We start from the raw sequence: 23,934 nt of genomic DNA, 5'->3' as shown, positions 1-23,934 counted from the left end.
CCAATTGGCCACTTTCAATCAAGGTGGTAGAGCAATGAGATGCACAGCTATGGGAACAAGAGGAGACTGGACTTTTCTACCAGTGCTGGACTCAAGGGAATCACCAGCATCAAGTCTGGCCTGGCCTTGGGGCTAGACCATTCCTCTTCACTTCTCAAAAGCCTGAGAAGAAAGACTGAGAAGGTCGATTTTTCTCTAGCCATGAAGAAGGATGACACTCAGAGAGCCTCCCATACCTCCTTTCCCTATTGTCTCAGTTTCAAGACTGGTGAGGGAAAAATGGATGCAGAAGACAGATGGTGTGCCAGCAAAAGCCATGCATGTATCCCTAAGCAAGATCCTAAATTAAAAAGACGGTAAGCCCTGGCAGGTGTGGCTCAGTTGGTTGGGCGCCATCCCATGCACTGAAAGGTTGCCAGTTTGATTCCTGGTCAGGGTACATGGCTGGGTTACAGGCTTAATCCCTGGCGGGGGGGCGTGCAGGTGGCAACTGATCAATGTTCTGCTCTCACATCGACGTTCCTCTCCCTCTTCCTTCTTCTCTCTCTAAACATCAATAGAAATATTTTTTTTCAAAAGATGTTAAAAGGAACACTTTATTTGAACAAAGTTGACAAAGTGGCTAATATGCCACAAAGCACTAAAAATCACTGGTCATGTAACATTTCTAAATGATTACTGAATAGAACTGAAAAAATTCAGAGACCCAAATTTAACGTCTCCCTTAAAACTACCAAAATTTAGGATCAAGGACTAAACCATCTAAGCAATGGCAACAGCTCCCTGTCAGGGGAATGACCATCATTCTACTTTAGATTTAAAGGAAAAAAGAAGCTTTTCTTATTTTATGTAATTATCAATGGTAAGATTTCAACAACCTGGGCGGTTTCTCGTCCTTCAGTTGTTTCCATGAGGTTTATAGAAACGATGGGCCAGGCGAGGGGAGGCTGGTCCCCATTATTCCCCGTTCTCCTCTGGCTTTCCTCCCACTTACTCCACAGGCTCTAAACTATAAGCCGTGTTCCATTCTGGAGCCCAAACCGAGAGACTCTTTGAGGGCTGGCGTTTGAGGAGATAAAAGGGCTGAAAGGGGACAGGGTAAGGAATCCGCTTTGAGCCCACTGGGCAAAGTGACAGGTGGGCTCTTTGCTTACATTAATGACAGGACCGTTTACTTGTCCATCTCAGCTTATAGGACCTGAAAATCTTTTCCTTGGGTTTCCCTCCCAAAGATCAGTCACATCCGGGGAGAGGTCTAGTGTTGGATAAAGTGTCTACCTGGTTTTTAAAGTACACTCTACAGAGGCATTACCTAAGCTAACTACAAAAAAATTTGCTTTGTTTCTAAAAGATAGACCTTTCTTCCTTCGTTATGTGAAGACAGGACTCCCAATACTAGCACATTTGGGGGTTCTGGTGCTTCAGAACAGGCACAGGGACACACATGGAAAGTTCAATCATCTGTTTCATAATCAGGGCCTCTCTGTTGTCACTTCCCTCACTGTCTTCTCTTTAGTAAACTCCTTGAAGTGGATGAATCTCTCCAAAGACTGGGGAATTAAAATGGGATTCTTTGGAGAAACAGGAGTTTCCCACTCAGCCCCTGACCAACACCTGCAGCTGCTTTACTCTGAGCTTCAAACAGAATCCTCAGATACTCTGTTGGCCTTAAGGAGGGTCTGCTAATTATCACCAATCGCTGCTGAATGTCATAAAAAGAAAGAAACTAAGTTTAAGCATTTTCCAATGCCAAAGGGTACTGTCAATCTAAAAGAATATATTAGGCAATTACTTGTGTTTACTTAGCGGTACGAGAGAAGAAAATAGTTTTGTAAATAAGAACATTTTCTCTTCATTAAGACATGCCAAATATATTTTTCAAAATGAGTAAAAATTCAATCAAAACTTGTTGAATAAAAAGAATGATTTATTAAAACATTAACTGATTAAAGCTATATTTTTCCCTTAACACCAGCAGGCAATTTGTTAACAATGTCTGCTTTGCTATGCCAGTGCGCTTTGTGCACAGTGTTCGTTTCGGTTTCCACTCATTCTACTCTCGTCCACTTGCCAAATAAGAAACCAAAAGGTAATGAAAGTGCTCACAACAGACACTACTGCAAGAGCCAATAAGGGTCAAATTAATGATCACTTCTGATAGATATGACTTAAAGTGCCCACCTCCAAGCAATGAAGTTAATAAACCAATCTTATAAATAAGTGTTATAAAAATGTTTGCGGGCAGAACATTTTAGTGTGGACGTTTATGGTAGGACACACAACCGGCATGTGAATATATACTAAATTTATTAGCCTAAGCACTGTATTTTTTTCTGAAGGTACACAATTAAACCTTATTTAATCAGAGTCAGCTGGCACAGTACAACTAGAAAAAGAAATGCTCTTGTTCAATGTAATATTTTAAACGCATTAGTATCAAACCTGTTTTTCACCTTGGTTTAAAGGGTACATTTTTTAATTTTTTTTTAAATCTTCTGTGCCACATTCAGTAGTAAATTTTTCCTTTGTTAGTAACATAACACAAGTTCATATTAGGTGTGTGACCCCAAAGAGGCCACCGTGAATCAAAGCACTGAGTGTAGTAAATTGATAATCCCTCCACACAACTGCAAGACGGAAAACTACAGTCTTACCAGACCTTTTGGACACACCACTGGAGGACAAGCCTCTCATTATCCTAAAAAGAAACCCTACCCACTAACCTTCAGATACTTAAAACGACCCGGGACCAAGACAAAACCCGTACAAGTGGTTACAAACTCAGCAGATAAAGCACAACACTTTAAAGCACTCATCGGTTCAGTTCCAAACCAGGAAAGTGCCCTCTACTAAAGCACATCCTCAGGAGCGGCTGCTGCCCCTGTTCCTTCAAGTCCCAAGAGCTGCGTTTTCATTTCTAATCTGAGGACCTTTATTAAGGGCAGCTTGGCTCCCTGCTTCAAGACTGAGGGAATCACCTGGAGTTGCTTTATATCTTGGTTTCCTTCTTCTTTTTTTTTTTTAGTCCTGTAGCCTCCGAATGAACCGATCATCATCCATATTCAGAAGAAAAGAACATTGTTCACCAACAAAGGAAAAAGAATTTAAGTCGTGTAAAGTCCTCTTTCCATACAAAAAGGTCAGGAGCTCCGGGGAGCCGTTCCAGGGCCTTAATGAAGACTTCAGTGTCAGAAACAAAGGCCTGACTGCATTAGGCCGGGGTCCAGTTGTATTTCTTTACTAGTAACAGCATACCCACCTCTTCTCTCTTTGAGTTTTGTTCTCAACAAGAAAAAAAAGGGAAAGAAAAGCAGGTAATAAAGAAGTCTTAAAGAGACAGCTCTGGTTAACCTTTTCCAACCTGCTGCAGACGACCCAGGGAATGGAAATACCAAAAGAGCAGAGTGGACTGTTTAAAAATTACCTATGTTTTGCTTGGATTTTAAGAAGTCAAATAAATATAAAAAATGAATATGTTTCATCATATAAAGATAATAGCTGTTGATCTGTGCCAACCCTTGGGGTGCAATCATAAATGCTGCATTTGCATGGAATCCCTCTTCAAATGAAAACATTTTCTTTATGCCCATAGGATAGGGGCTCTAGGTGTAGAGAATCCATCCAAAGAAGTTTTGAAATCCGTTTTTCCAGATCTTTCAGATAAGCAAGCAACTCTCTGAATATAATCTCACGTTGGTGTTCTCTTTGGGGAACATATTTTAACTATTTAGGGTCCTGAGTACAAAGGACGCCTACATTTCAGCTACCTGCTCTGTTTAAGAAAAATTTTTTGGAAGTGTTTTCATTTACTTGCTATTCCTAAAATTCTGAACACAAACTGAGGTGTATATTTTTAAGAATACAGTCTTTGTTTCTGAAAGTTCCCTCCGGGACTAGCCCCACTGTGTATACCACCACTCCCTTGCCTCCGTCCTATGTAGGTCTTTGCTGCAGTCACATCTCTCCCAATTCTGACTTGCTCGTGGTAGGGTTGAGAGTGACAGGGATAAGCCTGGAAGAGGGAGACCACCAGAGCAGCTCCCTGCTGCACCCAGATCAGCAAGTGGGGAGCCAGGGAAGACGATGTGGCCCTAGTTCACCAAATCTGTAAAGGAGTAAAGAACACTGAGTTCCCCCTTCCCAAAGTCTGCTCTAAACAACTCAGGTTCCCTAAATCGCGGTGTTGAGACACAAGCAACACAGCTTCCTACATTTGTGGGGAAGAGAAATGTAAGTTTCCTGCAGTACAGACAAGTAACCAAGTAGCCAGGCCAACAGACTTCTCCACCTCTGCAGCCCGTGAGACACAGCAGAGAGAAAGGGTTCTCAGCTCTGGCAAGGTAAGACTCTGTCTTCTCCAGACACTTACTGGCGCATGACAAATTAGTGAGTAAATCCACTTCTGAATTTTCTTTCAGTGGTGTGACTTGAGTTTGTTGGCAAAAGTAAACAGCTCAGCTTTTCAAAACCACTAAACTGTCCAAATGAGGGACATAGCACAGGAGAAATATCTTTTAATTTTGCTCTACAGTATATTTATTCATTTTTCTTGTTATGGTTTGGGGGAATTTTTTTTTAGTGGTGTGGTAGGAAAAATGAATAAAATATCTGATTAGAACATTCAGTTCAATGAGCATCTACTGAAAAAAATAGCGAGATTTGGAGTTGGACAGACCTGAGTTCTGATTCTACTGCATATTAGCTGTTTGACCCAGGGTCGGATACTTACCTCCCCACGCCCCAGTTCCTTCCTGGAAGTGGGGCTAACTTTGCAGGAATGCTGCAAGGACCCAGAACATACCTGAAGCTCCTAGTGAGGCATTATCATGTATCTGGAGCCCAATCGAACAGGGGGACAGTGAGAGGCAGTGTTTTTCAAACTGCATGTGAAACCAATGGGTCATGAAATCAATTTTGTGCCTCATGATCACCATTTCGTCTTTTATATAAAGGAGCATAGAGTGAATATAATAGAAAATAGAGTGCAGAGCGCAGAGTAATGTTGTTTTGTGAAGTGTGTGTGTGTGTGTGTGTGTGTGTACGCACAAAATGATACGTCACAGTTCTACTGTGGATCACATTCAATCAACAGTATGTTCGAGTCCCCGGCGGAGTGGTCAGGCCCACAGGCAGGAGTTGGGAAACCCCCGAAATTAAATTTGAATCCTGGCTCTGCTGCTAACTTGGTGAGTGGGTTAAGTTCACTGTGCCTCCGTTTTTCAATCTGTGAGATAAGGAAAGGGGTTAAAACTCTTGTCCACAAATGCTAGGAATTATTATTACTACTTGTGGACCTTGTCAGGAACTGCAACAAGTAGTGCAGCAATGAAAATGAGACACGGCCCACCCTCAAGGAGAGGTAGAAAGTAGATGGGAATGTGGAGAGGGTGGAGAAAAATGTCAGGGCTCTTCATGGGGGACTGTAATGTATTAGTGGGGTTCGGAGCAGTGGTCAGGAAAGAATCCTGGGTGGGAGGGCAGCCAGAAAACAAAGATAAAAACAAGTGATATTCTTGCCTGTGTTGCCTGTGGGACAAGCATTGGATAGGTTTCTCCTTACACTAGAACTCCTTTTCTTTTCTTCTTATTTTTTGCTTCACTCTTTAAATGTACATAAAATTTTTATATAATTTTCCTTTTTTTGCTTTACTCTTTAAACTTATATAAACAATTTGGTTTATGTTATCATCAGTGTAAAGAAAAGTCACCAAGGACCACCAACCCATCAGTAGAAAGTAAGCAGCAAAGTCCATCCAGAGTGTTGTACTATTTTTACTTAAGTGACAATAATACTAGAAAGGCCAGTGCCCCAATCCTTAATAATCATAGTTACTATTTACTGAGTATTCCTAAGAACCAGGCATGGGGCCACAAACATTTTCTCGTCGGTTAAATCTTCACAACAAATCTGCAAGGCAGTAATTACTAGACCTGGTTTAAGGACGAGGAACCTGGAGCTTGGAGGCCTTGCGACTTCATCAAGGTCACACACTCCTATGAGGCGGAGCCGGACTGTGCTGACACTGGGTCTCCGAGCTTGAAGATTCTACCCCTGGCTGCCTCCTGAATGATTTTCTGGGGCCCTTGACACACCGAACTGTCTCTCCTGACTCTCTTTAATCAACAAACACTGTGCCTTGGAGACAAAGGCATATAAAGTGAAAAAAATGAAGGTTCTGTGTTTACAATGGTTGGTGATGGTTATCTGCATGGATACAAAGCTCAGCCCTGTTTTGCAAGCACGCTCTCTGGAGTATGTATATAGAGCATGCTCAAAAGCAGGGTGGAAACTGATGGAACAGAACCAAGACCTGGTGATGTCAAGGTATATTTAGTCTTTGCTCAGATGTGCTTCCAAAACATTAGTGGAAGAGCCAAGAATCATCTAACGTTATTTCTTTATTTATACAGTTCTTTTATGTACACAAGCATACAACCATTTCTTATGAAGAAGCATTAAAAGTAACAGAGGACACATTTCTAGGTCCTTTCATCCAAAGATATGAAAGTACTTTACAGACAGACATGCCCATTATTTCTGCTAAGTAAATCTCTTTGGCCCATTTCAGAGATGGGTACAACCAAAATATAAAACTTGGGAATTTAAACTCGTGTTTATACTGTGACCCCAAGTCATGAATCTAACAGCCAGAGGGAATCTTTCAATACAAGGACTTTATGTGCTAAAAATTTCTTTCCATTTTTCCTGAAAGGGATATGTTTAAAATAATTAAAAAACATTCTGGTAAATACACATAAAATTTACTGCCTTAACCACTTTTAAGAGTACTGTTCAGAGGGCTTAAGAGCACTGTTGAACAACCATCACCAAAACTGAAACTGGACTCATTAAACAACTCCCCATTCTCTTCCGCCTCAAAGCCCCCAGGAAACACCATTCTCTATGAATTTGATTACTTTAGGTACCCCATATAAATGGAATCATACAATATTACCCTTTGGTGACTGGCTTATTTCACTTATAATGTCCTCAAGGTTCATCTATATTGTACCATGTGTACAAAGTTCTTTCCTTTTTAAGGCTGAATTATATTCCACTGTATGGATATCCCACATTTCATTTATCCATTCATCTATCAATGAACACGTGGGGTGCATCTACATTTTTGCTATTTTGAGGAACACGTGGGTGTACAGATATCTCTTCAAGACCCTGCTTTCAATTCTTTTGGGCTTAAACTCAGAAGCAGAATTGCTGGATCATATTATAAGTCTATTTTTAATTTTTTGAGGAACCTCCATCCTGCTTTCCACCATTTTACATTCCCACCAGCCACGCACAAGGGTTCCAACACTTGTTATTTTCTGTTGTTGTTTTTAAGTACTAGTCAACCTAATCAGTATAAACTGGCATCTGATTGTGGTTCTGAAGAATATCTACATTTCAAAATTACTTAGAGTAATTCCAATCATTTTGGAGGTCAGCAGTAGGTAGCAAGGGCTGTGCTCGGTCCTAAGGTCCAAGTCCAAATTCTCCTCCTGGGGTACTGTGTCATATATGCTTCCTAATAAACAGGCATTTAAGAGGTCTTTATATCCACATACAGGAAGCGCGTTTGCCTGGCTCTTTTTGTCTTGTCTCTTCTTTGCGTTTCTCACCTCAAGAGGGTATGTGTTTTCTCAGCTTCCTTTGATGACTAGATAATTACATAGAGTGTAAAACAAAACAAAAGGCCCTAAATTTTAAAATAATCAGCAGGTATAAAGCTGAAAATGTGTAAGTGTAAAAGCAGAGGGCAGGATGGAAGACGTGAGGCCTCAGGCCAGTGAGTGCAGGGCCTATGTTGCCCTTGGCCATATACCTGGAAGATAGTAATTGCTCAATAAATGTTCTCTAAATTTATGTTGAGTGGATGAACCACAGAAATGACAGGAGCTCTTATTGTGCATATACCCAATCTCTAGAACACTTCCTGAGGGTCATACTTCTATTAAGAAGTAGAGTTAAAAAAATAATTAGAGCCCTGGAGGAGGCGGTGAGTTCAACCCTCCACCACTACAGCAGGTGAACCACTCCCCAGGCACTTATTTATTCAGTCCTCACAACAGCTCTGGGAGCTGGTATTGCTGGCTGCCTTGTATTGGAGAGGAAGCTGAGGAGGAGGGAGATGGAATTCCTCGTCTCGCGTCCTTCCTCACTACTCTGTACTGCCTCCTTGGTCTGTATCATTCACTAATGGGTAGAGTTCTATAAGTCTCCCCAAAGCACCGATGCACTCCAAAATTCCCAAAGCCCCCTGGTTTCAGAGAAAAGCCTCCATGGATATAACATCTTTGAAAAGGTAGCTTTTTTTCCTATAGCAAAATTCTATCTTTAAGTCACTTAAAATCTATGTTTTCCTACAGAAATTCCTCAAGTGCTAAACAAACCATTTACCATTTTGTTCTTAAAATTATGTTGTTATCAGTGGATAAAATTGAATACTTGAGGAAGTTTGAGTCCAGAAATCTATCTAGGTAAATTTTTAAATCTATCTCCCTCCCTCCTTCCCTCCTTCCCTCCTTCCCTCCTTCCCTCCCTCCCTCTCACACACACACACACACAAAACAAATGAACAAACAAATGAACAAACAAAACCTGGCATCTGATGAAGATATCAGTTGAAAATACCTGCTGTTAAAAATATGCTCTACCAGGGGGAATAGATCACCCCTTTAATTCACTTTTAAAAAGCAATAAAATTAAAAGCAATTAAACTTGGGCACCCTTATAAAAAGAACATGTGAGAATGCTCTGACTTGCATACCTGAGGTATGATTGACATTTTCTTCCTTAAATCGTGAAGTCCAATTTCAGTTGTCAAGATCTTATCAATCCAAATTTTACCTTCAGGTTCTGACAATCTAAAAAGGGCTGAGATGAGGGAACTTTTTCCAGCTCCTGTTCTTCCCACAATGCCAACCTGTAAAGAGATCCAGGCAAGATTAGGAAAAAACAATATGCAACAGACCGAGGAGAAACCCTGGTTGGTGAAGATGAATTAAGGAAGTTTTACACTGAATGTATCTGAAATTCTCAACTTGGACACTGTTGACTTTTTGGGCCATATAATTCTGTTGTGTGTGATGGGGGCTGTCCTGTGCATTGTACAATATTTGCCAGTATCCTGGGGTCTTATCTACCAGATGCCAGTAGCATCCTCCAAATTGAGGCAACCAAAAATGTCAGACACTGACAAATGTCTCTTGGGGTGGCAAACTGCCCCTGGTTGAAATTCACTCTATCTAAAGAAAAGTTAAAAATAAGAGACTTGTCCTAGCCAGTTGTGCTCAGTGGTTAGAGCATTGGCCCTCAGACTGAAGGGTCTCAGGTTCGATTCCAGTCAAGGGCATGTACTTCGGTTGCAGGCTTGACCCCCAGCCCAGTCGGGGCGGGTGCTAAAGGCAACCAGTCGATGTGCCTCTCTCACATCGATGTTTCTCTCCCTCTCTCTCTCACATCGATGTTTCTCTCTCTCTCTCTGTCTCTTTCACTCTCTCTGAAAAGTAATGGAAAAGATATCCTTGGGTGAGGATTAAAAGAAGAAAATTAAAAAATTAAAAAATAAGACACTCAATCTCCTAGCAGTGAAAAACCAGCAGTCTTCTAGGTGGTCGATGAGAAGTCAGCTTTGAAATTAGCTTTATTACTGTGCCTGGGTGCTTTGAACCTTGAGAATTTCTTGGGTAATTTTACTGAGATGCCAACAAGTCAAGTCAGAAGTGTTATACACAGACAAGTATTCCTTTTCCCAGAGTTCTAGGTTTTAAGAGGAATTGTTGTTTGATAAAGAAACTAAATCACCTCTGGATGTTAAATGTATGGTTATGTTCTGTGTTGAAAGGAAACATCTTAAAATTTTAAAATGCAGGTCTATGTCTTAAAAGACAGTAGCAAGTAACCAAAATACACATAATGAAATCGTCATCAACAACAACAACATAAGTAACATTTGCTATTTATATGAGGCCTTTCATCTGAGCGGTTCAAAAGGCATTTTACAAACCAATTAATAGTTATAAATTGCCCCTTGGGAAAGAAACGTGTCAAGTATCAGTCTAGTTATTAAAACCAAAGCAGAGAGAAATTAAGTGCCCTGACAATAAGATCAAAGAATCAATATAATGCACATAAAATGCTGGTCAGGAATGAAACAGTATTGTAAAAACTGGCTTTTATATGTGTGCATTTAAATCTCTTTGCAGAAACTGGTGTGTTTTGGGGGGAAGGGGGTTGTTTATTTGTTTTTGTTTTTTCTAAATCAATGAGCTTGCCCAACTGAAAATTCCCTGGTGGGAGCCTTCCCAAGAGATGATATCTCTATTTAGGAATCTGGAATCAATGAGGGGCATAAGACATGCTTTCAATCATTTGTAAATTAATTCAGTAGATTTAAAGAACTCATAGCTTTAAACACAGAAGAACTAAACCTTTCTGAGCACTGATTATATGGTGGGAACTATATATATTTTCTCATTTGAATACCTCCAAAGATTTAAAGCTTAATTGTAAAATCAATAATGGCATTTCAAAAAAGAATAAATCATTTTTTATATGCAAGTGAGGCAGTAAGTAAGGAGGGCCGCACACATGTGCACATGTCCTCTGCTCACATGCATGTCTCATTGTCCCATCAGACTTAACACATGTTTGAAGATAAATAAGAATTTCAAGACAGTGTCAGCAGGGCTTTTAACCAGAACACAAGACCATTCAGAGACCAGGACTCTGAATGGCATTCTTGCACACCTGAGAAGTCAGCCCCACCTTTAATTCTTAAATGCGGGTTCCAGGATTTGAACTCCAGACCCTGATTATAGCATCTAGGCCCTGAATCACTATAACTACACCCTCTCTCTTGACTACATTGTTTTTCTTACTGTATTAATTTTGGGTTTTTTTGTCTTTGTTGCTGCTTCCATGTCAAAATTACTGGCAATAATCACACGACTAGCTGATTGGGAACATCAGGCTACTGGGCAGACCCTAACCCTCGGTGGCTTTTCTAAACCAGTTTCAAACCTCTTCCGTAGATTTGAGTCTCCTCATTCCCACTGAGCCACAATGTTTCTATGTTGACACATCGTTTTCTTAATTACATATTTTGTCCAAATGATATGTCAGAATTTACTCAGCCATTTACCCACTGCTGGAAGGTGAGTTCTTTTTAATTTTCCTCTAACACTACAACACTGCAAGGATTAGAGTGCATCCCTTACTTAACTGATTTTAGAGAGAGGAAGGGAGGGAGAGAGAGAGAAACATCAATCGGTTGCCTCCCGCACGAGCCCCAACCCCAACCTGGGAATGAAACCTGCAACCTAGATATGTGCCCTGGCCAGGAACTGAACGCGACACCTTTTGTTGTACAGATGACGCTGCAATTGGCTGAGCCACACTGGCCAGGGGGCATCCCTTTCTCTTCTGAAATGACCTTGTCTCCAATTTTACTGAAGAAAACAGAACATATCAGGTCTGAAATCCTTCCTGCCCAAATTCATATATATCTTCATCTTCGTTCACACTTCCTTCCCTGGCTGGGTTGCCTGGGAAGCTGGCTCAGAGGAGCTTACCATTCAGGAATTCATTAGGGAGCGCTCTGAGGGGGACACTGTGTGGGGAGGTAAGCAATCTTTTTCTCTCAAAAAAAAAAATTTATCTTTATGGAGATTAAATGGAAGAAAAATGGCTTTAGCTAATCTTATTATCTTGAGGCCACGTTGTACCTTACGGTAGCCCTCCTTTATATTTTACAGGTTGGGCCATTTTCTACTTAAAGGTGGGTCCCAGTGCATATATGCACGGCCCGGGTGTGTTTCTCTGCATTTCTGGTGATCTCATAGGTAAATCAACGCACATAAAGACGCGGGCAAGAACCGTGTCTCTGAGAATGTGGATGTTCCTGTGCTATCAGATCTCCTGAAACGGATCCAGCCATTCAAACGGGAACATTCGTAGACTTCGGGTAAATGGCCTCGATGTGGCAGAGGGCACCAAGGGCTGCTCATGACCACAGGACTGGGAGCTCCAAACTCAAGTGAGGGAAATGAGAAAAAGGCAACTCAAAGGAAACTGCCTCTGTTTCTCTCTGCTGTTTGGTCATCAAAACTAAGCCTGAGTCTTTCACAGGCCATCAGTGGGTTTTACCTATTGCCCACAGGGAATGTCACCAATATCAGTAAGTTTACATTCATAACACCAAAGAGACGCTTTGAGGTAGTCTTGTTTTAGCTACTTTGCAACTGCCCCTTTATGTTTTCCCAACTAGGCCAAGGTTGGTCTCTGATACCACCACCAACATGCTAGACATTTGCACCTGCATCTCTCTTCATACATCAAATTCAACATGATCAATACCCAATGCCCCACTCACAACAGCAGCTTCTCCTGACTTCCCCACTGGGCTCAGGACATTCAGCTTATTTCTGGCTTTTTCCAATGCCAGCATGGCCCTGAAGATCTTACTTCTGCAATGTGTCATAACCCCGATCCTCTCATTATAATGTCAATCACCTGTGTGCAAGGTTGCATTACCATTTAAAAAACAAAATAAAACAAAATCTTTTCTTAAACATAATCACTGCGAGTAAATGTGAAAGTAAAGAAATATTAGCAGTAAATCCAGCACCCTGATAAAACCATTCTTAAAATGTTGATGTATTTTCTTTCTGGACTTGTGTGTGTTATCTTAAAGATACTAGCTCATATATTTAAACAAAAATGGGATTAATATGAATATATTATTATAACCTGCTTTTGTTTAATATTTCATAACATTTATTTTAATGGCTACATAATATTGCAGTATGTGATCATTTATTCATCAAATCCCCTATTTGTAGATGTTTTGCTATTATAAATAACTCTGTGTTAAATATCCTTGAAATTAAATCTTTGCAAACAACCTTAATTATTTCCTTAAGATGAATTCTTAGATGTGGAATTGCTGAGAGACAGGTATGAACATTTTCAAAGGAGGCTATTAAGTACTGCCAAACTACCCTCCAGAAATATGATACCCATTTCTACTCCTACCCGTTTCCCTGCACATTCACAAACCTGGGTGTTACAACTTTGTTTTAATTGACATGAGTTTCATTCCAAAAAGTGGAATCATGTTCCCCATTACGTCCTGCTAGAAGTACACAATAGACAGTGGCTTCCTGCCCTCCAGTCTTCCCACTATGGTCCATGTGCACTTACTTCTTGGGCTAACCTTCCCAAGGACATCTCTGTGCTTGTCTGTGCACCGGGAGGTCTTCTATACAAAACTGTCCCAACTAACCTCTCCATCCTTAATCTCCACAAGTCAGCTTCCTTGCGATTACTAGGTAGTTGTGGAGGTTAAGAGTGAAAATGAGTGTTATATACCCGGTAGTTCATTTCCCTGCAGACTCTGCAGGTGCCTAGTTCTTCATTCATTGAATCAAGACATGGTGCCTTTGTTTATGCTGGTCCCTTCACCTGGAATGTCTTTCCCATGCATTTCCAGATACTAAAATCCTAACTACATGTCCAGATTCTGTCTCAAGTGCTGAATTCCTCGGAGACGTTCTACCTGTCCCTAACACGTTATATCGTCTTTTTCTAAACTTCCTTAAAAACCGTGACCTCCTTCTATCTCATGTAGCAGCATGCTTATATTCCCTTGTTTCTCCTACTGGACTGCATGTGTTGACAGCAGGATCTGTATTAGGCTCACCTTTGTACAATTTGTATTACCTGTGGCATCCTGCACAAAGGAGGCATTTCGCAGAGAGTTGAAGAGTTTAGCTCAGGCTGCTTTTATGGAAAATCTACCACCATATTGTCTAGGTATACAATAAGCTGAACAGAGAAGACAGACACAGCAAATAACCATAAATATGGTCTATAACCATAAATACAACTGCAAATAGCCAATCCTTCATTTTCAAGGAGCAGCCAACCATGTGTGCAGCCAGCGAGGGGTTATCCTCATTTTACACCCTGTGATAACGACAGCGATTCTTGTCCAAGTGTTTACTCTGTGCTGGTCTCGGGGCTAGTAGGTGGTTTACATGTCTTATCTTGTTTAAGTTGTACAACAGCCCTAGAGGTTAGGTCCTATTCCATTCTGCAAGAGAGAGATGGAGCCTTAGTAAGGCCAATTAACCTGCCTGAAATAATAGAGCCTAGAAGTGGCAGGACTCAAACCCAGCTCTGTCTGCCTCTTGCCCATTCTGCTCATGGTCTCCGTATCACCCGGATGGCCTGGCACCTTATGATGTCCTTCTGTCTAGCAAGCAGGGAGAAAGTGGGAGAGGTGTAGTTGTGGTTAAAGGAACTGGCCTAACATATGGATCCTGTTGCCAGACAGTTAAAGCATGACGTGGACACGGGTGAGTAGAATGTGGTGGGTGGGACGAAAGAGCAGACATCTCTGGGCAAAGAGGGTCCCTAAGGTTGGGTGGGCTCGTTGTAACAAGGAGAACTGGCACCCTCAGCTGGGGCTGGGAGAGAAAAATCTGGAAAACAGTACCATGTGCACCACTTAGTGCCCTGCTTAGGGCAGTAAGACTAACTTTTGAAAGGGCCTCAAATATATTGCTACACCTGGCTGTCTATGCCTCTGGGTCCAGGTGGGGCCCAGGCGGGGCCCAGCCTATGATGAAACACCTCGGTCTCTGCAGGAGGCTGGTGTGGAAAAGGCCAGACAGCAGGATACAAACTGCCTGTGAAGAAGACAGACTTTACTGAAAAGATGCAAATAAATGCATAAACTTGGAATCACACGGAATTCAATTACAATATAAATCCACAATTTGTAGAATACAATTGTAAACAAAAGGGTAGGGTGGCAAGTGACATAGAACTTTCTAGAGCACAGTGCTCAACCATTGGGGTTGGGGTAATTCATGAACTTAATTTCAAACTGTCAAAGGACATTTCTTGGGAATCATGGGCTATTAGTCATCAAAAACTGCCTTAGGGAGAGAACTTGATTGGGGGGGGGGGGGTCTTTTTCAAGTGGGATTTTGAGTCAAGAGCTCTGGGTGGGCTTCAGATTCTGCATTTCTAAGAAGCCCAGGTGATGGTGCTGCTGGCCCTTGCAACCAGTCTGAGCAGTAAGGAATCAGAAAGTGGCATGGGAAGTGGGATAATCTGGGAATGAAGGGAGGAGTTTCTGAGAAAGTATTATGTAAAAAAGGAGAAAATGTAGAAAACTAATATTTTTGCACATTATAGCAAGGTCTAGTACGCATCTGTAAAATGTATTATCCAAGTAAGAGCTCTGAGCAAAAAAATAATAATGAACCAAAATCAATTTACCTCTAGAGCTGCGAAATGCTTTAAAATGGCCCAGTACTCTCTAAAATGATCAAATCAACCTCAAAATCATCTAAATGAAAAATGCAGCCAGTGTTTAGAGTCTAACCAGGAAGCCTAGGGTACTATTTACCTCATTTTGGTTCTTTTACTTGCTATTTCTTCTGTGAATTAGATTCCTGCTTAGTACCTATTAGACTTTCTTGTTTACTGCAACTTCCAGGAATCTGGACAGCAGAGGAAATAAAGGGAATAAAGCAGCATTTCTGCTGTGCTGACACATTCCCATGTCTTTGGGAACATTCTCTCAGTGAAATGCCAGACAAAAGGGTGTCCCAGAGCAACAGGGGCTGGTACAGGTGTGGAGATGAGATGCGGGATCTTCACAGGCAAAGCGAAATCATTCACAACTACGATGGCTGGGTACGATCTCTAAACACACAAATGGAGCTAAAGGTGATACTGTGGTTGGACAGAGATGAATCAAAAGCCAAGTTACTGGAGTTACCATAACTCAGTCTCCAAATTCAGTTTTCCCTCAAACATTTTAATCTCAGATAATCCTATGACTTGGGGGTTTTTAGACTGAAGAATACAAACCTGTTATGTTTCTAAGTTGTAGGACCGAGTTCCTTAGACAATTCATTCTGTATGGTTTCCTGGGAAATTTAAGTCATGTGCAAATTCACAGAATTGCATCTGGCACTTGAAACCTGATGGACAGTGTCTGCCAGTGAGCGAACCTCCCCGACTGCTCTGAGGGACAGGACTCTACGGAGAGCTGTAGTTAATGTTTTCCCGACACAGCAGTCCTCGCCTTTCTCCTGACCTACAATATAGCTGGAAATAATGAGGAGCCAGCGTGTGCCACGTGACTCACTAAAGCTGCTCCTCGGGTATCATTTGGGCATTAAGTTGAACATTTATTCTTTCATGTCACAGGGGTATCATTCATTAAATTATGGCTATAGTCCACTAAGTGGGTCTGTGGTGGAAGGAGCTTAAAAGAGCAGTGCTTAAGGTATTTAACACATCTAGGTAATGGGTTGTTTACAGGAGCTGTCCTGACTGACTGTTTTTGTTACTGGTCGCCTCATACCTGCATATTACTCACTCTCCCAGCCAGCAGAGCCTTGGCATCCATTGTGTGCCCTGTAGGATGCCATTTTCTAGGGAACAAAGATGAAAATAAGATGCTCCCTGACCTTAAGAAGCCTCCGTGTACTGTGAGGTCAGACCCCTAATTACAAAGCATGGCATAAGTGCTACCTTTTATTTTTTAATTGTGGTAATATGCACATAACAAAAAGTTTACCAAAACTTAACTGTTTTTTAAGTACACAGTTCAATAGTGTTAAGTACATTCACACTGTTATACAACCAATCTCCAGAATTCTTTTTTGCCTTGCAACACAACTCTGTACCCATTAAACACTAACTTTCCACTTGCCTCTCCTCCCAGCTCCTGGCAACCATGATTCTACTTTCTGTCTCTGTGAATCTGACTACTCTACTAACCTCATAAGTGGAATCATATAGCATATGTCCTTTTGTGCCAAGCTTACTTCATTTAGCATAATATCCTCAAGGTCCATCCATGTGTCAAAATTTCCTTCATTTTTTAAGGCTGAATAATATTCCATTGTATGGATCTACCAGTTTTTTGTTTTTGTTTATCCATTAATCCCTTGATGAACATTCAGGTTGCTTCCAACTTTTGGCTACTGGGACGAATCCTTCTATGAACACGGGTGTACTTAAAAGAACATATAAGATGCTGCAGCAGAATTGAGGGTATCACAGAGGCAGATACATTATAGTTGACTCTGAAAATGAGGAGACTTTCACCAGCCAGGTGATGGAAGGGAAGGGTCTCTGAGGTAAGGGAGCAAGGAGGACTGATGCTTTGGCAAAACCTACACACTAGCTGAGTGCAGGGGATGTGGGCACGTTAGGAATTGAGGCTGGAGGGGTAGGTGGGAGTAGTTTTCTACAGCCTCGTCTGTTCTGGTTTAACCACTTCTTTAAGTGCCTGCCCTGGTCCCAGCTAAGGCCCCAAGTCCCAATGCTGGTGGACTTAGACACTGGCAGGACCAGGTCACAAACTTCCCGCTGGTCTCCCATGTGTATGATCCCCACCCCCTTGGGCTTCCTTCCATCGATTCTGAGTGAGCCTCTGGGCCCTTTACTGACTCCAGCTGGGGGCTCTGGTTCCTGTGTCCTGACTGGGTCATGGATTCTAGAATCCTCTTTGGTGGCTAAGAGCTGGCCACACACATAGCCCCTGCTGGAGCAGACCTGGGGTCTTGCTATTGTTCCAGCAGTGCCTCACCCAGGCCAGGAGCTAGCGGGGGACCCATAGGGGTCAAATCTATGTCTCAGAGAGAAGCAGTCTGCTGGTGGGAGAGCAAAGGATGGGTTAGAGGAGGACAAGTACATGGGATGGGCCAAGGGACAGAGAAGGGCTGCGACTGAAGGCCACCATGGGGAGAAAGAGGAGTGAGAAATACAAAGAAGTAAGAATCAACAGGAACTAGATATTGGAGAGTTAGTGACAAGTGGCCAGGGTGGACTTCCCAGGCTTAGAAATGAGTAACGAGATGTTGGCTCCATATCCTGGGTCAGGTTAAGTTCCTGCCTTGGGGCCCAGGGCTCACCAATCACCATGAGGCCGCTCACACCACAAGGAGAGAAACACTGGCAATCACACTCACGGTCAGTCTCCAAGAAAGACTGACCAATAACCAATTTGCATCCACAGAAGAACAGACTCATTCACCAGGCAGCCAACAAGCAGACGCAGCAGCTAAACCTTTAGTTGAAATCTTAAAGAGGCAAGGTGGTTTAAACAAACCTTTTCTCTTGATTTAATGAGCGCTGTCAGGTGTTTCAGTACCAGAGGCCCATCTAGACTGTATGTGAAGTTAACGTTGTCAAAGACAATCACTCCTTCGTGGGGCCAGGTGGGCGGAGGGCGTTTTTGGTATTCCCAAGGCGCTTCTTTCTCAAGGTCTGTGTATTCCATCACCCTCTCTACGGAAATCATCTGGAAGACACAGGACATCACGGGGGTTAGGAATGGAGGGTCTTGTTTATGGGTGTTAACAGACTGTAAACGAACCATTCCGGTTTCATGCCCAGTTGGTTAAGGATATCTCAGGTCTCAACACCCCCAAAGGAGAGAAGCAGGGGTTTGATGAAGGTTTGGATGATTTAAAAACTTGTTCCTTGTCTTCTGACACTTCTACTTATGGCTACTTCCCTCGACATTATATGAAAACTAAAAGAACTTAGAGAAATGAATGCTAAGATTTCATTTATCTACTTTTCATACCTGAATAAAAAAAGAGGATTTTGTCAAAGAAAAGAATACTTATAGCCACTAATCAGTAATTTATACTACAAAAGGGCCGTCTGTTATAGACAAATTAAACTGGGTAGTCATCAAACCTCATTTTATAGTCACTTTCTACTTTATCAGAAGAGCAAAATGAAAATATTTTATATTGTTTTCCTCCTTTTAGGAGAAGGTGCAAATATTCATAAAAGGAGATACCTTAGCCTGGCCAGTGTGGTTCAGTGGTTGAGCACTGATCTATGAACCAAGAGGTCATGGCTCGATTCCTGGTCAGGGCACATGCCCGGGCCTGGGTTTTGGGCTCTATCCCCAGTAGGGGGCATGCAGGAGGCAGCCAATCAATGACTCTCTCATCATTGATGTTTCTATCTCTCTCTCCCTTCTCCCTTCCTCTCTCTGAAATCAATAAAGATATATTTTTTTTTAAAAAAAGGAAATACCTTACATATTGACAAAGCCCTCCTAAACAATCACAACTCAACACTTTTGACTACACATTCCAAGAGGAAGCTTATCCTACGGAAAGGAGGGATGCCAGAAAACTCAGGTGTTCAATGCTAAAATGCTAAATGCTAAAATTAATTAACAAACAAACAACCTAAAAATAATGAATTTTTCTTTAAGCAGAAACGAGGAAATACCCATTAAGGAAAAAAATATATACAGGCCTCTAAGAAATTAGCCTATATGCATTCTGGGATTTCAGAACCTCCCTCCTACAGAGACCTTTATTACATTTGAAGACAGCTTGTGAGGAATATAAAACCTGCTGACATAGCATACATGAGACTGAGAAAAAGATGTATATATTTTATTCTACATTAACTTTAAACAGATGGAAGAAGGATCTGAAAAGCTCTGTTAGCTACGATGTAAAAATAACAGTTTTAATATTTTACATAAGAAGTGCTTTTATGCTATTGAATGGCAAAGAGACTTGAAAAGGCTCAGAACGTTAAGATAAACATTACCATATTCTCGACTTCGGCGCTCTGCCTGATGCACCACTGGAACATCCCCATGAGGGTGAGGGCGTAGGACAACGCCAGGCCAACCTGCCCGGCATCCAGAGCTGGAAAAGGAAGACGACGGGGAGTCAAGTCAGCCTCATTCTTAGCCCTGAGTCTGGCTCCTTCTGTCACTTTACCAGGAAGACGCCTTCAAAACATTTAGACGCTTTGCATACAATAATAGTAAAAGCTACACTTTTATTATCTTTTGATTGAGACCATGACACAAAAACCTCACTGCGAATTCACAGAGACTATTAAATGAGTTTATTAATTCCAAAAGGACTGCATACACCTGGCAGTATGATACAGGTGAAGAAGTCATCATTTAGACTTTACTCATTGTGGTTTCAAAGGCCATTATGTGATTTCACTTACTAGGTCCAATGCAACTACAGTTGGAAACACCTAAAAACAAAGCAGTGGGTTCTAAGAGCCAGCGCTTTCAAATCTAAAATACTACTCTCATTGTTCTGTTATTTGATGCTGCGATTTGGTGTTGTAACATGGAATAGTTAGGGAGGGCGAATTCAAGCCATGCACGCCAACACTCGCTCATCTGGTACCCACGTGGCAGTGAGGATAACATTCTTCCCTGCTGAGTATCTTTCTCCACCCCGTGCACTAGGTACCTACAACCAAGACACTTGAGTGGTCCTAAAGCTAAAATCTAAAGCCCTAAGCTGGAGGACAAAATGCTTAAGAGTAAACTTGGTTCTCTACTCACAACTACCAGACACTACCAGGATGCTCAGAGGGTCAGCTTGCTACATTTGTGTAGGTCTCAACCCATCATTCAAAGAAGATAAAAGAAACTCATCCAGACCCCAACGATCCCCTATGTGCGCCACGCTGCGGAATCACACTCAACCTGACACTGCAAACGCTCTAATACAAATCCGCTAGAACCAAACAGTATACGACATCAGACAAGGTGGCAAGAGTTTAATTTAATACTTGTAAATGCAGCTATACATTCTAATCATACCACAAATAGTTACTCCCATCTGTACTTACTTTTCGCCAGAATCAGGGACCCAAAGGCAACAACGATGACAAACATGGCACAGATGGCATCCAGACGCACGGCGAACCATCGGGACGTGGTCAGGAACAAGAACCAAGCCTCTGGGTTTGTGAACCATAGTAAGCACAATGAAAAAAGAGAAAGACCACATTAACTGCTCTGAATGAGGGGGAACATTTTGCTCAGTTGAGCTACAGACTTTTATATAAAGTTGGACGGCAGAGTCACACACCCAAGAGACCTGAAGATTCCAGAAAGCTGGGTGGATATACTTAGGAATCAGCACAGTGGCTTTGTGGGGAGCATGCACTGAAAAAAATTCAACCCTCAGGTTCTAAACAGAAATAGATAGTTCTAGAGGACATGGAAAAATGGTCTCATTGGTGCATTTCTTGCGGAGTTGGGCCTTAACGCAAAGCTCAGCCTCTCACATGGTTGATTGTTCCCAGTGCTCCCACAGCAGAGAGTGCACCTCCCAGCTTGTTTCCAGCACCTTTCATACTTACTGCAGGGCCCAGCACACACTGTTTATGCCTTAGGAGCCTGTATCTAAATGATCATCTCACTAAAGGGATCTGCATATGACGTTCTACGTGCCATTTCATCTTCAGAATATAATAAAGATCGGAAAGATGAACCAGGATTTTATAAACTTAGAGGAAATTCTAAAATTTCTCCATAGAAAAACACTTCACTGATGTAAAGAATATTATATATCGAATGGGTGACAAATCTGACAATTAGGAAACTGATTTCCTCAGTCACTTCTGCTATCCCACATGTTCTGAAAAAGGGGTTGGCAAACTATGGCCCGTGGGCAAGGAACGGCCCACCACCTGTTTTTGTAAATAAAGTTTTATTGGAACACAGCCACAGTCATTTGCGAATGCATTATCTCTGCCTGTGTTTATGCTACAACAGCAAAGTTGAGTAGTTGCGACAGACCCGATATGGCACACAGAGCCTAAGATATTTACTATCTGGCTCTTTACAAAAAAAAGTTTGCTGACTCCTGCCCCAAAGGGTCAGAAAGTCACAGGGTCTGGTGATGAAGGACAACACAAGCCAGTCGGGGAGGAAAGCAGTGGTGTGACTGGGGAGAGGATTCTGAGAGGAGTCATGCCAAGGGAGAGGAGAGGGCAGAGTTGTGCAGAGACAGGATGTGGGGCTGGTCCGAGGGGGAGGCAGAGAGAAGTGCTAGCCAACAAGGCCACCTGAGAGGAAGGTCAAGCCTCAGGAAGTGGCATGTCCCATCCTTTGAAGTCGTTTCCAGAAACTTACAGACCTGAATGCAAATCCTGATGTGCATCAAAGAGTTCCTGAAACCTCTCTTCGGTTTTGTAGGCCCGGATGGTCCAGAGTCCCTGGAGAGAAGATGATAGGTGGGAAAACACCGGGCTCCGGGCTGGGGAAGCAGAGAAAGACCAATGACAGGGAAAAGTCAGAGAGACTCGATGCAAGGAAACCAACTGCCTTCTGCCCTCTGTTGTCGCGTGTCCCACAACTAGCATAGCCAGAGCTGCCCAGAGGGCAGCCTCGGGCAGAAGGGACTATGCCTCTTCTGGAGAGGACCCTCCAGGTCAACCCTCAAACTCCTGGTCACACCATGCTTCCCTTTAACTACCTGGGAATAAAAGCTTCTCTCTGCCCTACCTTTGGGCAGACCCAAATCATAGCTAGATTTAGATAACTGAGTTCTTTCCTTGCTAACTTGTTCACCAAGGTCCTCCTCAAGCATGGCCTCCCTCCATGTTCTTCCCTGACCTCCCTTCCAGGCGGGGATTACTGTTCACTAACTTCTGAGTCGGTTGTGGTTTTAAATTGAATTTTCTGTTAAAGTACTCACCACACTGAATTAGGATTAGCTACTTATGTGTCTGTCACCACCTTCGATTATTAACCTCTTAACGGCTGGGATAAAGTCAATATATCCCTGAAACTGGAACTGTCCCTAGCACAGGCCGGGTGCATGATACGTAAGGTGACTGGGCAGTCTGCTCTCTCTCTGCATCCTGGTACATTTACTGGCACCTGCTGGTGCCCTAAGGGTCTCTGTATGGGTCACTGCACACCTGAGTATTACACTTCCCCTGTGCCCACAGCACCTGCATGGCCAAGGTGCCTTTGAAGAGTCTTAATTTCAGCTAAAGGAGCCGTTAGATATTTTTATAACTGTCCCGCTGGACACTTGCCCTGGAGTTTGGAGGTCACTGTGGCATGTGACACTGACATCACGCTCCCAGAATTTGTTTGTGGTCTTAGCAGCCATTCTCTTTTGAGTAACTGCACGTTGGGTTTGGAGCCTGATGTCACATGACTGGCCAATCGTTTCCTTGCCATCTTCTCTGAAAGCACACTGTGCATGAGCTCCAGGGTCTGGCTCAGATAGTGGCCTCAAACAGAAAATGACTGAGCCTTGCTGTCTACACAAAAGAATGGTTGGAACTTATAGCTTATTCTGCCTTCTCCACGTCCTGTCATTGTAACAAGTCATATCAGCAGAATGTTACACACCCCTAGACAACACTGCTCCGCCATCCCGTTAAAACATCTCAGAAAACCAAACCTCACAGTTGTTTAGCTGGTTTTCTTGATGCCTGAAAAGTTTTCTATAGCTTTTACAAAACTGTTCACCCACTAGTCTTTATGCAAATACTTAGGACAAATGACACCCCCCCAAAGCTTATTAATAAAAAGGAAACACACATTTGCCACAACAAAAACTCCTTTATCCTGATGAACCTGTATTTTTCCACTTGGTACATACAGAGACCATGGGAATCAGCGTTTCTCTCCTTAGCCTGCTTCCAGGAAGCTAAGTTGGTATTAGTTTGTAGTAACTGCCCACAGTTGAGGTTTCTGATATAAATATCTTCCTTCTTTATGTTTTGGCTATTAACCTTGTAGATTTAAGAAATATATTATTATCTACTTTCCTTACAAATTTTGTTTCAATAATAAAATATGTGCATTAATGAGATAAGCTCAGAACTGGTCCATCCTCTGTGATTACCTGTAGAACAGAATGATAAATCATAAAATGCTTTCCCCATTATTTTGACACTAGGAAGCTGAACAGAGTAATAGACTAAACTGATTCCTCTCCTGTGTCCTCCCGAGGGGATTATTTTCAGGATCCATTTATATGGACAGCCCAGGGAAGAAAAACCACAAACAGTGCGGCAGTACACCAAATACTGGTGACAATAAAAAGCAAAACTGAAAATAACGATGCCTATCGTTTTTAAAA

The 23,934-nt window shown here is 42.2% G+C and overlaps 1 protein-coding gene across 2 annotated transcripts in view; it reads right to left on the bottom strand.

The window, feature by feature from the left end:
• ABCC4 (ATP binding cassette subfamily C member 4 (PEL blood group)) overlaps window positions 1–23,934 on the bottom strand; it is a 222,748-nt gene that overhangs the window by 26,327 nt on the left and 172,487 nt on the right. For both annotated transcript variants that reach the window (XM_081130988.1, XM_081130989.1), the window contains exons 22-26: window positions 21,970–22,089; window positions 20,675–20,785; window positions 19,619–19,719; window positions 18,144–18,335; window positions 8,769–8,924 (exon numbers count right to left, since the gene is read on the bottom strand). In XM_081130988.1, coding sequence (XP_080987114.1) covers window positions 8,769–8,924; window positions 18,144–18,335; window positions 19,619–19,719; window positions 20,675–20,785; window positions 21,970–22,089 — 680 coding nt within the window. The remainder of the gene's footprint in view (window positions 1–8,768; window positions 8,925–18,143; window positions 18,336–19,618; window positions 19,720–20,674; window positions 20,786–21,969; window positions 22,090–23,934) is intronic.

The sequence above is a fragment of the Miniopterus schreibersii genome (assembly GCF_964146895.1).
Source record: "Miniopterus schreibersii genome assembly, chromosome: 2".
Taxonomy (NCBI): domain Eukaryota; kingdom Metazoa; phylum Chordata; class Mammalia; order Chiroptera; family Miniopteridae; genus Miniopterus; species Miniopterus schreibersii.
Note: the sequence above shows the minus strand (reverse complement) of the source record. Positions and strands in the feature narration are given on the sequence as shown.